At 39.9% G+C, this 16,731-nt stretch overlaps 1 protein-coding gene across 2 annotated transcripts; it reads right to left on the bottom strand.

The window, feature by feature from the left end:
* Window positions 1-4,260: 4,260 nt before the first annotated feature.
* alx3 (ALX homeobox 3) lies at window positions 4,261-14,969 on the bottom strand. Of its 2 annotated transcripts, XM_044212189.1 has the most exons (7): window positions 14,828-14,969; window positions 13,576-13,916; window positions 11,570-11,724; window positions 9,325-9,640; window positions 5,437-5,711; window positions 5,181-5,303; window positions 4,261-4,989 (listed from the first exon to the last, which is right to left on the bottom strand). In XM_044212189.1, the coding sequence occupies exons 2-7, from the start codon at window positions 13,598-13,600 to the stop codon at window positions 4,642-4,644; spliced, it is 1,242 nt and encodes a 413-aa protein (XP_044068124.1). In that variant the 5' UTR covers window positions 13,601-13,916; window positions 14,828-14,969; the 3' UTR covers window positions 4,261-4,641. The 2 variants fall into 2 exon arrangements, with proteins under 2 accessions (XP_044068124.1, XP_044068125.1); XM_044212190.1 differs by lacking the exon at window positions 14,828-14,969 and having other exon boundaries at window positions 13,572-13,593.
* Window positions 14,970-16,731: the final 1,762 nt, after the last annotated feature.

Raw genomic sequence — 16,731 nt, 5'->3', positions numbered from 1 at the left:
TGATTGGTTGAAAAAGTGGGTGGAAAACTTTAAAGTTGATGTCAATCATCCACTGAGAATCATCCACTGAGACGTTTAAATGAAAAAAAAATCACATATTTTTTCGCATTTTGTAACGAAGTGAAGGCTTTGGACAAAATAACTGGAATACTTTACAATGTACTGCAATTCAACACAAAACACCACTACATTCTGTGGCCTATTGTCAGTGAGTTGAGCCAAGACCTCTCTGACAACACAATACTAAACATTATGAGCATGACAAGGCAGTATTTATTTAGATATTTACAATTTATCGCAGGGCTATTTGAATGTATCATTTTGTGAGGCGCTCCTGTTTTCTTGTCCATCCCCAGTCACATTTATTTTCTTTTATGGATATTACACGCACTAAACATCTGAAATGACTAGATTTTGTGACAATAAAAATTAATCTAGAATTTCACAGGAGGGGAAACAAAATGATCATGGTGTAGGGAGGGATAGAAAAACCTTTTACGTAAGTCGACCTAATACCACAAGGTGGCAGTTTTTGAACAGTAGCTCAAAGGGTACAGAAGCCCATAAGCACTTAACTAATCCTTAAAATGACCTTGGATAGCACATGGCCTTTTTCCGTGGACAAAGCAAGCTGTTGATAAACCAGTTGTTTTTCTCATAAGTACACAGTAGCCAAGCTCCAATCATAATTGTAGAACTTTTGTAAAGATGAAAATGCAATTAACAGCCTTTTAATGTAATAAGTGATTAATTAGACTAGTTAAGTATGCCTACTGTAGGTTAATTGGATGGATTTTAGGCCACTATAATTGTTAGTGCCTTTTGATGGGTAACACTTATTTTTAGACCCAAGAGTTTCTTTTTTCAATTCAATTCAGTTTTATTTCTATAGCGCCAATTCATAACAGAAGTTATCTCATTGCACTTTTCCTGTAGAGCAGGTCTAGACCGTACTCTTTATAATATTATTTACAGAGACCCAACAATTCCCACCACGAGCAAGCACTTGGTGACAGTGGCAAGGAAAAACTTCCTTTTAACAGGCAGAAACCTTGGGCAGAACCAGACTCAATGGTGGGTGGACATCCACCGCTGCAGTGTTGGGTTGAGAGAGAGAGAGAGGGGGGCACAATGCAAATTCCAATTAGAAATTTAAAATAGTAATAATGTAATGGTAGTGGTAATATTAATATTAATAAAGTAACAATAATAGGAATGATAGTCATAGGAATAATATGATGATGATGCCAAAAACTAGTCCATGCATTTGTTACTTCTAGGCTGGACTATTGCAATTCCTTATTATTAAGCTGCCCGGATAAGTCCCTTAAGACTCTCCAGTTGATCCAGAATGCTGCGGCTTCTCTGCACTGGCTCCCTGTAAAATCCAGAACAGAATTTAAAATCCTTCTCCTCACTTACAAAGCTCTTAATGGTCAGGCACCATCGCATCTTAAAGATCTCATAATACCTTATTACCTGACTAGAACACTGCGCTCCCAGGATGCAGGGTTACTTGAGTCTCCAAAAAGTAGAATGGGAGCCAGAGCCTTCAGTTATCAAGCTGCTCTCCTGTGGAATCAGGTCCCAGTTTGGGTTCGGGAGGCAGACACCATCTCTACATTTAAGAGTAGGCTTAAGACATTCCTCTTTGATAAAGCTTATAGTTAGGGCTGGCTCAGGTGAGCCCTGAACCATCCCTTAGTTATGTTGCTAAAGGCCTAGACTGCCGGGAGACTTCCCATAATGCACCTCTCTCCTCTCTCCTCCTCTCTCTCTCCATCTGTATGCATTTTTATCCCATTAATGCATGTTACTAACTCGATAACTCTCTCGTAGCTTTGTGCTTTCTTGTCTCTCTCCTCTCTCCTTCTGTCGCTTTCAGCAGGTATTTCTGCCTCCGAAGCTGCAGAGACTGGATCTTTAGTTGTGGGCAATGCACTGCTTTGGAGGTCATTTGAAGCAAAATGATGATAGACTGCTGTTATTTGGCTTTTCCTTGTCCTTTATTGGAGTTATTTCCCTCCTATTTCCGAGTCAAACCTTTACTTGAATCATGCTAAAATAAAATGACACATCTGAGTTCATTGTTCCTATCAACCACTTTTTACACTTCTGGATATGTGTAAAAACATTTTGTGCACACTGTACAATTAAATGCAAATAGTCGACTCAGTGTGGCTATTAATCTGAAGGTTTTTCTTCCTGCAGATGATGAACTGTTAAATGAAGTTCTACCGATAAATGTCTGGTAGCAGCCAAATACTTCATGACAGATTGTGTTGGACTTGCCTCATTCCACTGTTTAACTGTGTTACTGAGTTGGCCACATTGTGTTACCACATTGTTTAGCTTAGTGGGACATAATAATGCTGTTCGACTACTTCAAATACAAGGATCTGTTGTGTCACAATAGCTGCACTTCAAGGCCGAGATAAATCCTGTTGAGATCAAAGCTCACAGACTAGTGGCCAGCAGGCAGCTTTACAGATTTTAATGAGCATTAAATCATATTTTTTGTCCATTAAAGAGGCTAAGGGTATAGTAATTTCCAGACTCTGGTGACAGTCTTCACCCAATGACCCTGACACACATAGTGATGCTTAGTTAATAACTGCCCCCAGCATTGTGCAGTCTTAACTGAACATTTTTCATTTCCGTCAAATCATATAAGACTTTTGTAGTCTGATATATTGAGTCGATACAGATCAAAGCTTATGCCACACCACTGTAACTTTAATGACAACTTAATCAAAACTTATGTCCGCCTATTGTAAGATGAGGTAATTGGTCCTTTTTGAAAGTGGAATAAACAATACTGCATTTATAATATTGTGAGTTATTCTATTACAACTGTCCTGACAGTGTTTGAGAGTTAACATATCAAATTCACTAAGCCACTGAGTTTCCTCTTGCTTTTATGGACAGATACATTTGATTAACCTGCTCCCTATCTAAGAATAAATATTAAAATTGAGCACTGATCCACCATCTGCTATTTCTTCAGCTTTCCTAAAGATGGCCATCGCCTCAATCCCTTATCCCTACTGACAGGTCTTCTTATCTTCTCCACTTAATCTGGGATTTAATCAGGGGGGCTATGTAACTGCAGTAAGGGCTGCCGTCTCCCAGGGCCTGGCTGGAATTTGAAGCTGTGGGTGTGGAAAGTGTTTCTGATGGGTTTGTGCATTCTTCTATTGGAACCACATGTTAGTGGCTCACACAAAACCCCGGCACAGACTAAGGGAATGGCAGCTAATCTGCCCCAGCATGGCTGTCACGGCGAAACAGGCAAAGGGAAAGGAGAGCCAATATATTCCCCCGTAAGCCATGCACACTCCTGGGGAGTAAGTGGAGCTTGGAAGGGCTTTGTCCACCAGTGGAACTCTTTTTTTTCTCAATTCAAGTTGCATTTTCAATCTCACACAGATTGAAATGTTTGCACATCTGACATGAATATGCTGGTATTTAGTAATTTACACCAGATGGGATGGTACCATGCAATTCAATGTTTCCTTGACAATAAAGTAAATAGTTTGGGGTAAAGCACAAGGAGATTTCCTGAAAACAGTTATTAGGAATACATTCAGAATACATGTGAGACAAAGTATGCTACAGCAACATATTTGCATCATGTTCTTTTTTTTAAAAGACAACACATGAACACATACATATGTATAAATAAAAGCAGAAAGCAGATGAACTGGCTTCTGTGAATAATATTACCAAACAAAATACGCTTTGGGCCATGTTAACTAAATTTCTTCTATTAAACTGTAACTCATTACTCAGTTGGTCGGGTTTACCACTGATGCCAGATGTGAATGAGAAATGCCTGCCTCAATGTGAAGCCAGCCATCTGTGGGAGGCTGTCTAATTTATCATCAATACTGAAGTGTGATCGCTCAGTTAACTTTTCATTAATGAACCTGCCACTCGCTCCTGATACATGAGGTGCCACCTGAAGGCCTCTTGAAGCGAGGCCAAGTAGGCTACACATGTATGGTCTCTCTGTACACTTCCCGAATACAAAGAAGTTCACTTTTCACTCTTTGTGTTTATGGCAACCACAGCCCGTGAAGCATTTTTGCCTCGCAACCACATTCCCATTTAAATTTGTGACAGACTTTTGGTCAACTCTCTTGGTTATCGTTTTTTAAAAGAGTCATGTCAAGGCTAGAATAATTCCGGCTGAGATTGTTTTTGTTCCATTTTCTTAATCTCTTTCCCCAAAAATAGTTTCCTACTGAATAAGACAGATGATTTAGATGGAGGCCTTTATTACTGGTCACACTACAAAGCACGACAGACAAAAAAAAGATTAATATGATAATTACAATTTTTACATGCTTAAATAATTTTTCCTCTTTGGTGTCAGCATTGTGATATCAAACTAAAAGTTCCTATTAATACGCTGGGTTTTTCATGCAAGAGGCTCAAGTTGCCCTCAATGTTCATGAAATTTCTATTCCAAGATCTTCTGAATTGTGAAAAGTCACCAAGTTGGCTTATATAAATGTTAAGAGGAAATATTTGAGTCATATGCTGAGGTGGGTGTGTACATCAGGGACTGTGTATGGGTCAGGAATGTAATATGCTTTGGCTCAGTCAGTGCATAATGGGGAGCTGGCACTGTTGTGGTCATGTAGGCCAGGAGAGGATGCTGCCTGGCTCTTTGGCTTTCATCCGCAGCGCCACCAGGCCCGTCGGCTTGTATTCGGTCTCTGGCCCCTCAATGGAAGGGGACCCGAGGCCTCCTGGGAAGCTGTGGAGCGAGTACAGGCCGTTGATGCCTGGATGGTGTGGCGGGTGGTGGTGGTGGGGATGGCTGGGGGACGTGGGCATGCCCATGAAGCCCTGCAGATTGCTGTGGGGGTGAGCGTATGGACTCATGCAGGACGAGGGGATGGAGTCAGCTCCTAGGACACAACCAGCACCTGAACCACCGCCTCCTCCTGAAGCCGCCCCTGGCCACAGGTTGCCCTGCATCTGGATGGGGAGACATTTAGGGGAGGACACATTTGATGGAATGAACATGGAAATCCTTCATACTTGGCTATGAACACCAAATCAAGATACAATATCAGCAAAGGTTGGATTGAGCTTGAAAAAAAAGCACAGCAGGATCAATAATTTACAGATAGTAACATGTATGTCATTTAAGATCTGCAGTGACCCACCTGGTATGTGTCATGGCGAGGGAGAAGAGAGATATCATATGTAGCAAAGTGGTTGCGGACCTCCTGGATCTTCCCATAGCGTTCCCGTTTCCTCCACTTGGCTCTACGATTCTGGAACCAAACCTTTCAAATACAAAAATACAGTATAACAGGAAAGTTTCAAAAGACAGCAGGTCTTGTTCAGTTCATAAACTCTCTTCTGCCTATAATTATAAAACGAAAAGTTTTAAAATATTGGGTAGTTTCCCTAACAGACCTGAACCCGAGCCTCGGTGAGCTCGGTCCTCAGGGCCAGCTGCTCCCGGGCGTACACGTCAGGGTAGTGTGTCTTCTGAAACACTTTCTCCAGCTCCTCCAGCTGGAAGGTGCTGAAGGTGGTACGATTGCGCCGCTTCTTGTTCTTGCCTGATAAGTCGATGGAGTCAGCGATAGAGTCCACATGTAAGCCGCCGCCTGGCTCTTTCAGCTTGCCACAACAGTCTGTGCCAATACCAGGATAGCCCATGGTCTTTGAAGCTCCTTTCTCTCTGACTGAGACATGGAGGGCACACAGAAAAAGGTAGATTCATGATAAATTCATGTGCAAATTCTAGCATTTTTTATTCTTAATTCATCAATCAATTTATTGTTTGTTGGTTTTAAACTACTGTTAGGTTGTCTTTATATCTTTTGAAATTGTGGGGAAATCGGAGCATCCAGAAGACACCACCACAAATATGAGGATAAGAAACGCACAATTGTTGTACAGAAAATGTCAGTGCTGGAAATCATATATCTTTGCATGTGAGGCACCAGTGCAAACAACTGAATGACCAACCACTCCCATTTTCACTGCCAGAGAAATTGTTTAAAGTCTATTTTTTAACCAGCACACTTTCACCTGGATATGGTTCTGGCACACAGAAACAACACACTATAATCCTGAACGTTGTTATAAAATTAAATTAAACAGGGTATCACATCAAACATTTTGTTTGTGAGGTATCACTGAAAACCATTAATCTCTTGCTTGTTTTTTATGCTTCTCAATTTGATTCCCAAACTCAAACTGCCATAAGAGGCTGAACTGTGAGACGCCTGAGAAAAGCAACACACAACACGAATTCAGCCAAACAGTGTTTTAATTTGATTAGCTCAGACAACCCATGTTTAGGCAGTGAACTCTCAGTGAGTTGGCTTGAATTAAACCCACAAGGCAATAAGTGAAAAACAAGATTTGATTTGTTTCATTTGGAAATGCAGAAAAGAATAGTTTAGGGTCACCTTCCAAACAGACATATCAATTTATTCTATGGGAAACTTATTGCAATGTCCATGTCAAAATACTCACATTAAGAGTAAGACAACTAGGATACAGCACTAAATTATATGACAAATTTATATCTGATAAAACACATGATTGTTTGAATTAATAATATACATTCTGCCCTTTACATTCAGCAGTAAGGGGAAATCTGAAAGCATTATTTCCCTTCCTGTTAACAGACCATGGAAAGGGCCGTTCCCTCCTGCAGTGTTTGGATGTTGTTGTCCATGTTCATTATGTTTAACCCTGAGCTCCAAAACAAAATCACTCTCCATCTATCTGCAGGCACTCACACTGGGGGCAGCTGAGACACTACTTTGCCATTCTCCTAATTCAATATGGGGCCCAACAGAGAGCACTTTTCATTGCAACATTAATTTCCTCGTGTCCATTAGATCCCACCTCATGCTGAAAATATTCTTCGTTAAGATTGAAAACTGGGGCAGCAGGACATTGTATAGCTTTTACGCTGTCAAGCACCCACATCCGCTCTGCCTCCACTCCAGTGTAACTGGAGACCTATGTGAAATGCGGGAAAAGGCAAATAGAGGATACATTCAAAATGTATAGGTAGGAATATCATGCTGTAACCATGGGGGATCAGTTCTAATACATGGAAATAGTTGTGGTAGAAATTTAAGCTGCTTCTTTTCCAGCCCTCTAGCTCTGTACATTAAGGTTTTCAATTTGTGCAAAACGGTACTTCAGTCTTTAAAATATATGTTTCATCCTGTTTCTTTAATTAATGTAGAATATTCACTGGCTTTAAATTCATCTGCCATAGTTATTTTAGCAGATGAATAATAAAAATGAAGATAATTAAAAATGAAGCGATCTCAGCGTCTAACTGGGGATTAGCAAGGTTTGAACTTGAGTTTATACTGCTGAGTTCACAAAAGGATTTTAATAGCAAGGGAGTATTTTATTTTATTTTATTTTAATGGAAAAATAAGATGTATTTGTGTGTACTAGCATAACATTTCTTGTGCCCGTGGATACACTTTGTCTGTTATATATTGTTTCTGCCATACATATAGAGACAAAAAACAAATCTCCCACTGCGAACATCATACATGTAAACAAGAATATAGCAAATATAGTATGAACTGTCTTGATAAACGTATTCAAGCATTAAATCTCTCAAATGAATAAACACAAAAGAAGCATTATTTTTGACATTCTGACCCCCTTTTATTTGTAAAAATAGTGAGAAACCTTTAGGCCCTTTTAGTTGGAAAAATACAAGTTTACATTATAAAAATCAAGCAATTCATTGAGAAACAATTTTATGAAAATCAACTCACCCATTGATTAAAAATTTGCAAATTCTGTATTGCAATTGCAATAATTAAACTAAATTAAAACTTCGAAGTGTGAAGATGATCAAAAGGGCTTTAAATGCGTTGGCCTGTCCGCCCACACTTAACTTTCCTCCCACTGTAGACAAAACAGGAAGACGTGTCTGCCTTTGAAGGTGACGAACCCAAACTCAAAAACGCACAAATTAAGAGTAGTATGGGTAGATACACACAAACACACACACATGTGGTATCTATTCTGCACATGCATACATGCAAAGCCCTACTCACTTACTGTAATTTACCCAGTAATTTATAAAATAAATTAAATTTGCGTGTGTGTGTGTGTGCCTGCTTGACAGAGGAATGATGATCCCATACATGCTTTCTCTTATTTAAACAGAATTTCAAACAAAAGTAATAAAAGTCCACTTTCGACAGGGACAGCTGATATCGTTATCATAACTAATTGTGAAAAACGTCTATTGGCTGTCTTTGGCAGTAACATGAATCAAGCTGCTGTATATTATTCTGGACACAGATATCACAAAGACCTTATCAACGCTCATATCCTCTGTAGCGTTGCAGAATCATCAGCACCAATAAATAAAGTGAAAGACCACTACATTTCTTCAGGCTTTGGTTCAACATATACAGATGGACATTCCACTGCCTCTGACAGCCTTTGAGCACACGCCTGCTTGCAAAATTCAAAGTCAACCCTGATGTGTTTTTAAAAACTTGCATATGAAGAGAATAGGAAACAATTGAAAGACAGAGTCTAAGGACTAAAATAAAAAAATCTTAAGCTGAACGTTGGCCCAAAAAGCTGATAGCTGACTAGTAGCCTAATGACACACCCAACTTGCTGCCAGGCTGACCTTTAACCTCTCTTACTTTACTTCAAGGACTGTCCAGTGAAAGAAAACTTGACGTTTTTATCACAGCCATGCTTTCATTTGCATAACCTGTAAAAAGCAAGTAACAGTTTTGTGTAATTACTAGTTGTAATGACACATTTCCAAAGCCTGCAAACTGCAAAAAAGAAAAGAAAAAAAAAACTGTCTTGGAAAACTGATCCAGGGATTCCTCATTTAATTTCTTACAAAATATAAGGAGGCATTACAAAGGACAAAGATTATTCTCATATTTTATTCCTCCATTCATCCAAAAAAAATTTACACCAGCTTATCCTGTGCAGGATGGCCATTATTTTATTTTGGAAATATCAAAATTAGGAATTAATATGCTAATGCAATGATTGTCTTTAGCACAAAAGAAATAATAAAAATACTTACATTTATTTTATGTCTCTTAAGTATGTCTTATCGAAATCCAGTGTATTGTCAAGCAAGTGTGCTTTGTTTTCATACAAAGATAGTTCAGACAAATATAAAAACAAGCAAAGATCATCGTTATTATTAGTAGTAGTTGTAAAGATTTTGTTGTTGCGCGTACTTTTACTTATCAATCAATCAGTCAGTTGCTCTTTTTTTTAATTTCTTTTCTTTTTGTAACACATAAATTCTCCCTATCTTACCTTCCGAGTTGCTCTCATAAAACGCCGGCTTGCCGCTTATCGCTGTCCCCTTTTGATCCTGGTTTATACTGTCCAAGAACTTGCTGTGTTTGGACGGTGAGGCGGGCGGGTTCGCCGGGGCAGCGCTGTGCGTAAAGTCCGCCGCAGCATCACCAAACCTCCCCATGGCGGCGGCGTACAGATCCCCGCGCAGGCTGAGACGGTGAGGAAGAGGAGGTGGAAGGTGCGAGGGTTTCTGCAGCTCATCGCAGGGAAGAAAGGAGCCGGAGCCGCCGTGCTCCAGTCCCGGAGAGTTTTCTGGCGTCCGCCTGCTGGTCTGCGAAGAGAAAGGCAAACAACTCTCCGTGTCCATCTTACGGGTCCAGCAGGCAGTATAGACAACAGCGACTGGGCGCTGATAGTGTGGGCGCCTGAGTGAGAGATTTTTTTTTTCTCTTCTGTGTCCATGTCAAGTGGGTGGGATTTAACAGATCAGAAACAAAGACCCGTGAAACCGGGATTGTAGTACGTGTGTGTGTGCGCGCGTGTGTGAGAGAGAGAGGCAGTGTGTGCGTGTGAGAGAGAGAAAGAGAGAGCGAGAGAGAGAGAAGCTGTGTGTGTGTGTGTGTGTGTGTGTTGGGGGGGGGTCTGTTTCAGCATCCAGCAGTCTGATATAATCCGCCAAAAATTCAATCACGTGTGGTTTCTGTCCCTCCAATTAACCATTTAATTCCTATTTCATATATTGTTATGGGCCTAATCACCAAATAAGGCAGGACAGGAGAAGCAGCAGGCACACGCAACAGTTTACGCACGAAAAACTGAAGGCCACGATGCCACTGTTATTTATTTGAGTTTTTTTAAAACTTTTTTCATATAGCTATTTCATTTCATTTTAACTATATATTTTTTTTTTAATTCCACACAGTCGGGCATAACGACTAGGCCTAAATATTTTATTTTCATTATGTCAGACTGAGACTTTCTTCCTTTTCATTTACTAAACATTTCTGCACGCGCGATAAAGTGTTCAACCTATTTAATAGCACACATATTTATTTTTCCTATTCAATTTCGATCCATTATTCTGCTGTCAATAAATATAGGCCGTGTGCATTCTGCCGCTAAACCAGAAAAGGGAAGATATTGATAGCCTATATGTCACATTAAAAAATGACCAAATTCACTGTTGTTTGACAAGAAATTTCTGACCATTAAAAAAGGCTCAGGTAAAAAAAAAAATTAAATGAAAAAGACTAATGCAATTACAACGCATGTGGAAATCAGCCGAGGACAAACTAATGTGGGTAATAAATGAGACACAAATCCATACGCAAACATCATCATTAAACATGCTAATCAATATAAACATAATATGAAAATGTATTGAGATCATTATTTAACTGTCCACTCAGTGCCATAGCTATATTTTTTCGCTGGCTCTGTTTTTGAACAGATAGGCTACAGGCCATAATTTTTCGTTGAAAATGCGTCGGCATTCATCAAAAAATGTAACGGCATATGTGGCAGTAAGGCTTATATCGTATTTACCCTAAAGAGATATAGGGCTAACTTTAGAAATTCTGGATTTTGGAGGCGGTTATTTAAATAATAGTAATTCTAAACTAAGAACTGCAAGACTGTAGCATCAATTATTAATTTAAACTAAATGATTACTCGATCTGTAATCTTAAGAATAATGCAACATCCGGAAAAAAAACAATGGGAGGCCGAAATATAGGTTATTATTGATATACGGATCAATCAGATTAAATACAAAATAGTCTTTTAGATACTGTACATTACCATGCGTCTGCCAGACATATAGGTCTACAGTAGTTCACTTCGCCTGTCCTTGTCGTTCAACTCTGATTTCCTGTGGTTGTACTAAATAATACTGAATGTCTCTTAGAAATGATGGAAACAGCAAAACAATAGTTATGAAAGTCATAACATTTCCCAGCTTGCAGTGAAATACAGTTTTAATTAATGCAATATAATTCTTAGATCTTGGTGGGTTTTTTACTTGACTGACTGTTTTGATAAGAGTCAATATAAAAATAATAACAATATTTAAAGTAAAAGCAGAAAAATATGCTTTGTCCATGACTCAGAGCACAAGATGTGTTATTCATTTTTACCATGTAGCTCAAAACACATTGAATACCCTCAGAAAGAGTTAGGCTCAGCAGTAAGATAAAACGCTTTTGATACTGACGTGTTATCTCAGATCTCGACAAACCTCGTCTAAACACAGTGCACTTACCAGGTTCAGACACGGTACCGTTGGTTTTTGGGACATCTCACCATCTCTCTGGATACCTGAGGCCGCATGCTGCTCAGCTGATAGACAAGTGTGTAAACATGAGGTCCATTTGGGCTGAGAGGCCTCATAAGCCCCATTTGATTCCATTTTGAACTCTGAAATGTCAAAGTGTCCACAGTACACATTACAGATCCAAGCGTAGGAAGAAAGAAATACAGAGTTAAAATGGCATGTGAATGATGAGCTCAAATTCTTGCTTAAATTGTTGTTGGTCTCAGTTTCAATAACAAATAGAGAAAAGCTGAGAAACCTAGCAACTGTTTTTGTAAAAAAACAGACATTAATAAACCAACGGGAAAGCATTTTTTAATTCTAATGACAATCTTATTCATACTCCAATGTGCAGATAATACTCTCAAACTACATTCCTCTCTTTACCAAGAGACTCATAAAAGTGTAGTCGTGAACAAAATGAAAATTCCAGTCTTCATCTGGACACAAATTGCAAAGACATGGTTGCTTGCATGGAAAGGAAGAGCTCCTTTAAGTTTATAATGATTGGTGACCTTAGATATAAGGCCTAATGACATTTATGAGTAACATGACTTAGATTAACATGTTTGGGTCAGTGGAGCGTAGAGGCTAAAAAAGGCCGTGCTGTCATGTTAATCACAACCACAGTGCCACCTCTTACCCTCCCACACTCTGAGTGTATTCATCCCCGTAAACTTCAGCCTAGGTGTAGTTGCCGGCATTTATCAAACTGTCTTGCTGACCGCCATTAAAAACCTTATAATTCTGTTAGAGGGGAGTATAAGCTCTAAGATGTACACACAGGGGGACACGGATATGTTTCTCAAATCTCGTGACAAGCATGTCCTCTGTAGCCTGAGGCAGCAGAGCACTCTTGAATTCACGAACCCAGCTGAGTAAATGCATTCCAGAAATGTGGGCAAGAGGAAGAACGTGTGCGCTATGATCTCAGAGTCGCCGCAGGTAACAGTGTTTATATGAATACTGCATCAAGAGAGCATAAGATGTAGAGGATTATGGGTATGTTACTTGTTGAGGAATTGAAGTCTCTTATGAGTCTGTGTGGAGTGGACGCCTGCGTGCTGTGGCTCAAACAAAACCGAGGATTGTCCTTTATAAAATAAGCTCATTATGTGAAATTATGAAAGAAAGAGATGTGTGCATTTTATCTTCACCCACTCACAGGGAAAGAAGCAGGGAATTGGCTGAAAATAGCATCAACTCGCTGTCCATACCATGACCAGCTCCCCGTGGTCCTAAACCCTTGTCCTCCAAGCCTGTCCTGGGCATGACCCTGCACAGGAAATCAGTTCAGCCTGTTGAGAGTCCCAGCCCAAACCACCCCCCCCCCTGCTCTGGGCACAGACAGCGTGGATAAAGGTGACCCTGCACTCTCACCGCGCACCCTGCGGCCCTCGGGCTATAGAGCCGCTTCCACCCTTCCCTCCACTACATCCTCTCGGCCTGGCTGTCAGTCTGCAGGGCTTTGTCACACCCTGTTACATCATACATCCCCTCTCTTACACATACAACTTAATGGCATATGCTCGGCTTGCATGTGTACACACAGACACAACTGTAATCAAAGGAATGAAATAATCAGGCACTAATCTTCCTTATTACATAAAATCAGACTTTTCTTATACCCCAAAGTTTATATAATAATTTGGTGATGCTGTAACAGTGAATAATGTCTGTTGTGTGTAGAGAGCAAACAAAGATCTGCCCTTTTCCAGTGACAATCTGTGTGATGGTCCAACAGCATGTAGATGGAGAAGTTATTAAGATGGAACTGCCAGATGAACACCAACATAGACAGCCAGCTAGAATGAAGTACAACTCTGTACTTCATACAAGCTGGCTGTCTTTGTCTGGCTATCACTGCCTTGGGCCTTTCCTCTCACGTACAGGGTGGCGATTCAACCTGAGGTTTGCATTAGAATAGGAGAAGGATAGCTAATTCAATTACTCGCCATGAATGCACAGAGATGATCCCATATGCAGAGCCAGGGCTCCTCTCAGAGGCCTCCCTCACATCCTCCAGTCTATGTCCAGAAGCTGCAGAGCCAGCTGAGGATGTGACTGACAGCTGCCGACCCGGGGGTCAGCCGGCTGGAGAGGTGCATTCTGGGAAACTTAAGCTGGTCTGCTGTAGCGATGGGGGTTGAGGTTTCGAAAGGGAAATGGGAAGTGGGGTTGCTGTCCTCTGTCTGACCTCGTATGAGGCGTCATGGAGCACACTGGAGCCCAGTGAGTGTTAGCAGCAAGTCAGGATCCACAGCCACAACACACATGAGATGAGCTGGGTACGCATCTGTCAGGAAAAAAGAGACCAGCGTTTCTCAAACGGTGGATGGTATTGTTTTGCTTGGAATTTTACTGTATGAAAATATTATTTTCCACACTGCTCTGCAAGAACATAAAACATTAAAAAGGAAAATGTTTTCCATTCATTTCACTGTTGGAAAGATCGTGACACATTAAGCTACTCAATTAACCCCCTGGTGATCTTCAAACCAAAGGACCTTGATGCTTGATAGTGTAGACAGACTAGCAATGACAAGTCCTGCACCCTTTGTTAATTTAAATTTGGACACGGTTTTAGTATGGCTGATTTATCATAAAAGATTTTCTGCTGCAACACATGTTGTGTTGCTTTCTTACTGTAGCTTTAGGATTTGGGAGCCCTTAGTTCAAATCCAAGACAGAACCACCATAAAGGCTCACAAGGCCCACAACAGATAACCTAGGAAAATTGCAAATAGCCAATTCACTCAGATTGTTTTTTACTTTTACTTTTTCCAGCATAAATATAGATGCAGCTATATTATGAAACATATCAACCAGTTTTGTACATACCAAAAAGAAATAATTTCTATAGTAACTGCAACATTGCATTGACTGAGGTTGTCATAGCAACAAGCTGAAAGCCCCATACAGGTGCTAGCTTACACTCAGACATTTTAGCATTTTAATATGAGCACTTAACTTCTTTCATATTGGTTACAGAGAGCTGAATGAGGAGGCTTGCTCGGCACAGTAGCTCAGAGAGAGAAATGCTGTGTGTTTGTGTGTGTGTGTGTTTGTGTGTTTTGTGTGTGTGTGTGTGTGTGTGTGTGTGTGTGTGTGCGGGTTATGAAAGCTCAGTCTGTCGTGATGAATGCCTCTCTGCTCTGACTGGCTCTTAATGAAGGACAGACCGGCACAGCCTCGCTCCTTACTCACAATCTCCAGGAATCCGTAAACATGCACCTTAGCAAAACCATCTGGATGTATCAGCTAGGCCCCGGTACAGCGGACACACGCCAGAGCTAAAAATAAATAATCCCTAAATGTGTTTTAAAGCGGACAAGGAACCGTTGACGAAGAGACCCTGTTGCGCGGTGACAAAAAAACAGCCTGCAATTCCCGTTAAAACAAATTTCGGTCGTCGCTTTTGTTAACTGTCAGCACATGTGGCTAAATATTACATTTATTTTTTTATTGTTTATATTAATGGCTATGTTGGCCTATCATATTAAATATAAATCCCACTTGTATCCTTATCTCATCTAGTCTATTTTAGGTGATCTAAGATATTGAAGGTATCTCGTAATCATCCTCATTATTGACGCAGCTTAAATAAGATAACGTGAGTTTAGAAATGGTCAGTTTCCTTGAGGTGGAAGCCTACATTTCTTGGGGAACATATAGCCTCGGCTATTAGTCTGTCATGACCATTATTGGACAAGGTTAAGGTTGAGGTATTTTATAACATATTAAGGGAAAGGTAGGCTTATGTAAGGACTTAAACGCAGGACGAATTGTGGGATAACTTTAGTGGTGAGTAGGCCTAGCCTATTAGCTATAATCTTATTGATGCTGTTTTTGTTTTTTGCCCGTGACCTGGGGTCTCGGATTGAATTAGAGGTGGTCGAACAGCGATAAACAGCAGGGACTGAAGATCATGGGATTTTCATTATCCTGAGCCAGAGGACAGGAACCTCCTCAGGCCCGCCTGTCCTGCAGCCACCGCGGGTTTCCGGTGAGTGGAGCGTCCATGAAGCACCTGCGTTCCTCCTGGAAGGGGAAGAACGTTTATGGAACAATCTGGTGCCCAGCTGTCAGCCAAAACCTGGGCTGTTAAAAAATACACTTAAATTAAAACCGTTTAAAAAATAGAATAGAAAAATAAATTAGTCGTGGTATAATGATGGGGAATTTATATTAGTTACTGTAGCTTTTATTGGTTTATCTATACCTCTTTTATTTTATTTTTTTGTACACTCATGCAAGTTAAAACCTGACATTAAAGTGAAAATGCTGGCTAAATGGTGAATGTATCTATTTGGTTTGTAATTAAGCTGGAATGCACCGGCATGGGCTAACTAATAAACGGATGTTTAAAGTGTGCATAAAACAGAGTTTGTCGTTGTTATCAGTTTGGCCATTAATAGCCTACTTTAACAAGCATGATTGACCACTTTCTTTTTTTTCATCGTCTCTATCACAGTGAAGGAAAGCAGAATATTGGGTTGAAACATGTTTTTTTCAGACGTTGAAGCTACCATTTTGTTACATCTCCAGTCCCATAGATTAATGTTGGCATTATTTTCCGGAGATAAAATGGTTTTTCACTGGTGATTGAAGGAAACCAGCTTCATTTCTGTTTTTTTTTCTCTTTCCATCACATTGCATTTCTTTTTTCTAAACTGTGATTTTCACAGCGGAAAAAAAGAAAATGAGCTTATTGTTGGCTAATTATTTTAGGACGAAGAATTGAGTGGAGATATGTACTCTGAAATGTTTAGTTGTTACCTGTAGTGAGAGAAATTTAAGTTAAATAAATCATTAACCTATTGCTAAACAAAATGCAAAATAAGTGAAATTATTCTTATGCTCTGTTGGATCGCAAACATATAATAGCCTAAAAATGTAGGGGAATAACTTGTTTTTTTCTTCACTTTTTAATTTTACGGAATATTACAGACATGGACAACTTTTTTATAATTGTGTAGGACTACCTAAATATAAATTTACAGTTGACCCTATAGCTATAAAACTCCAAAATGATCTTCGATTGCGAAAACGCACGTTTCTGATAGCACAATTGACGATATTGTATTTTTAGCAAATGTCGCATCCTTTAC

This window comes from Siniperca chuatsi, linkage group LG10 (assembly GCF_020085105.1).
Source record: "Siniperca chuatsi isolate FFG_IHB_CAS linkage group LG10, ASM2008510v1, whole genome shotgun sequence".
NCBI classification, from domain to species: Eukaryota; Metazoa; Chordata; class Actinopteri; order Centrarchiformes; family Sinipercidae; genus Siniperca; species Siniperca chuatsi.
The sequence above is the reverse complement of the archived record's forward strand: the minus strand, read 5'-3'. Positions and strand labels throughout refer to the sequence as shown.

Bases quoted from the DNA above. Each gene is read 5' to 3' on its own strand.
- alx3 (XM_044212189.1), bottom strand. From the start codon at position 13,600: ATGGGATCATCTCTGTGCATTCATG. The intron at 5,304-5,436 runs GTCTGTTAGGGA...TGTATTTGAAAG, and splicing joins TCACCGAGGCTCGGGTTCAG to GTTTGGTTCCAGAATCGTAG. The intron at 4,990-5,180 runs GTGGGTCACTGC...CTCCCCATCCAG, and splicing joins CTCGCCATGACACATACCAG to ATGCAGGGCAACCTGTGGCC.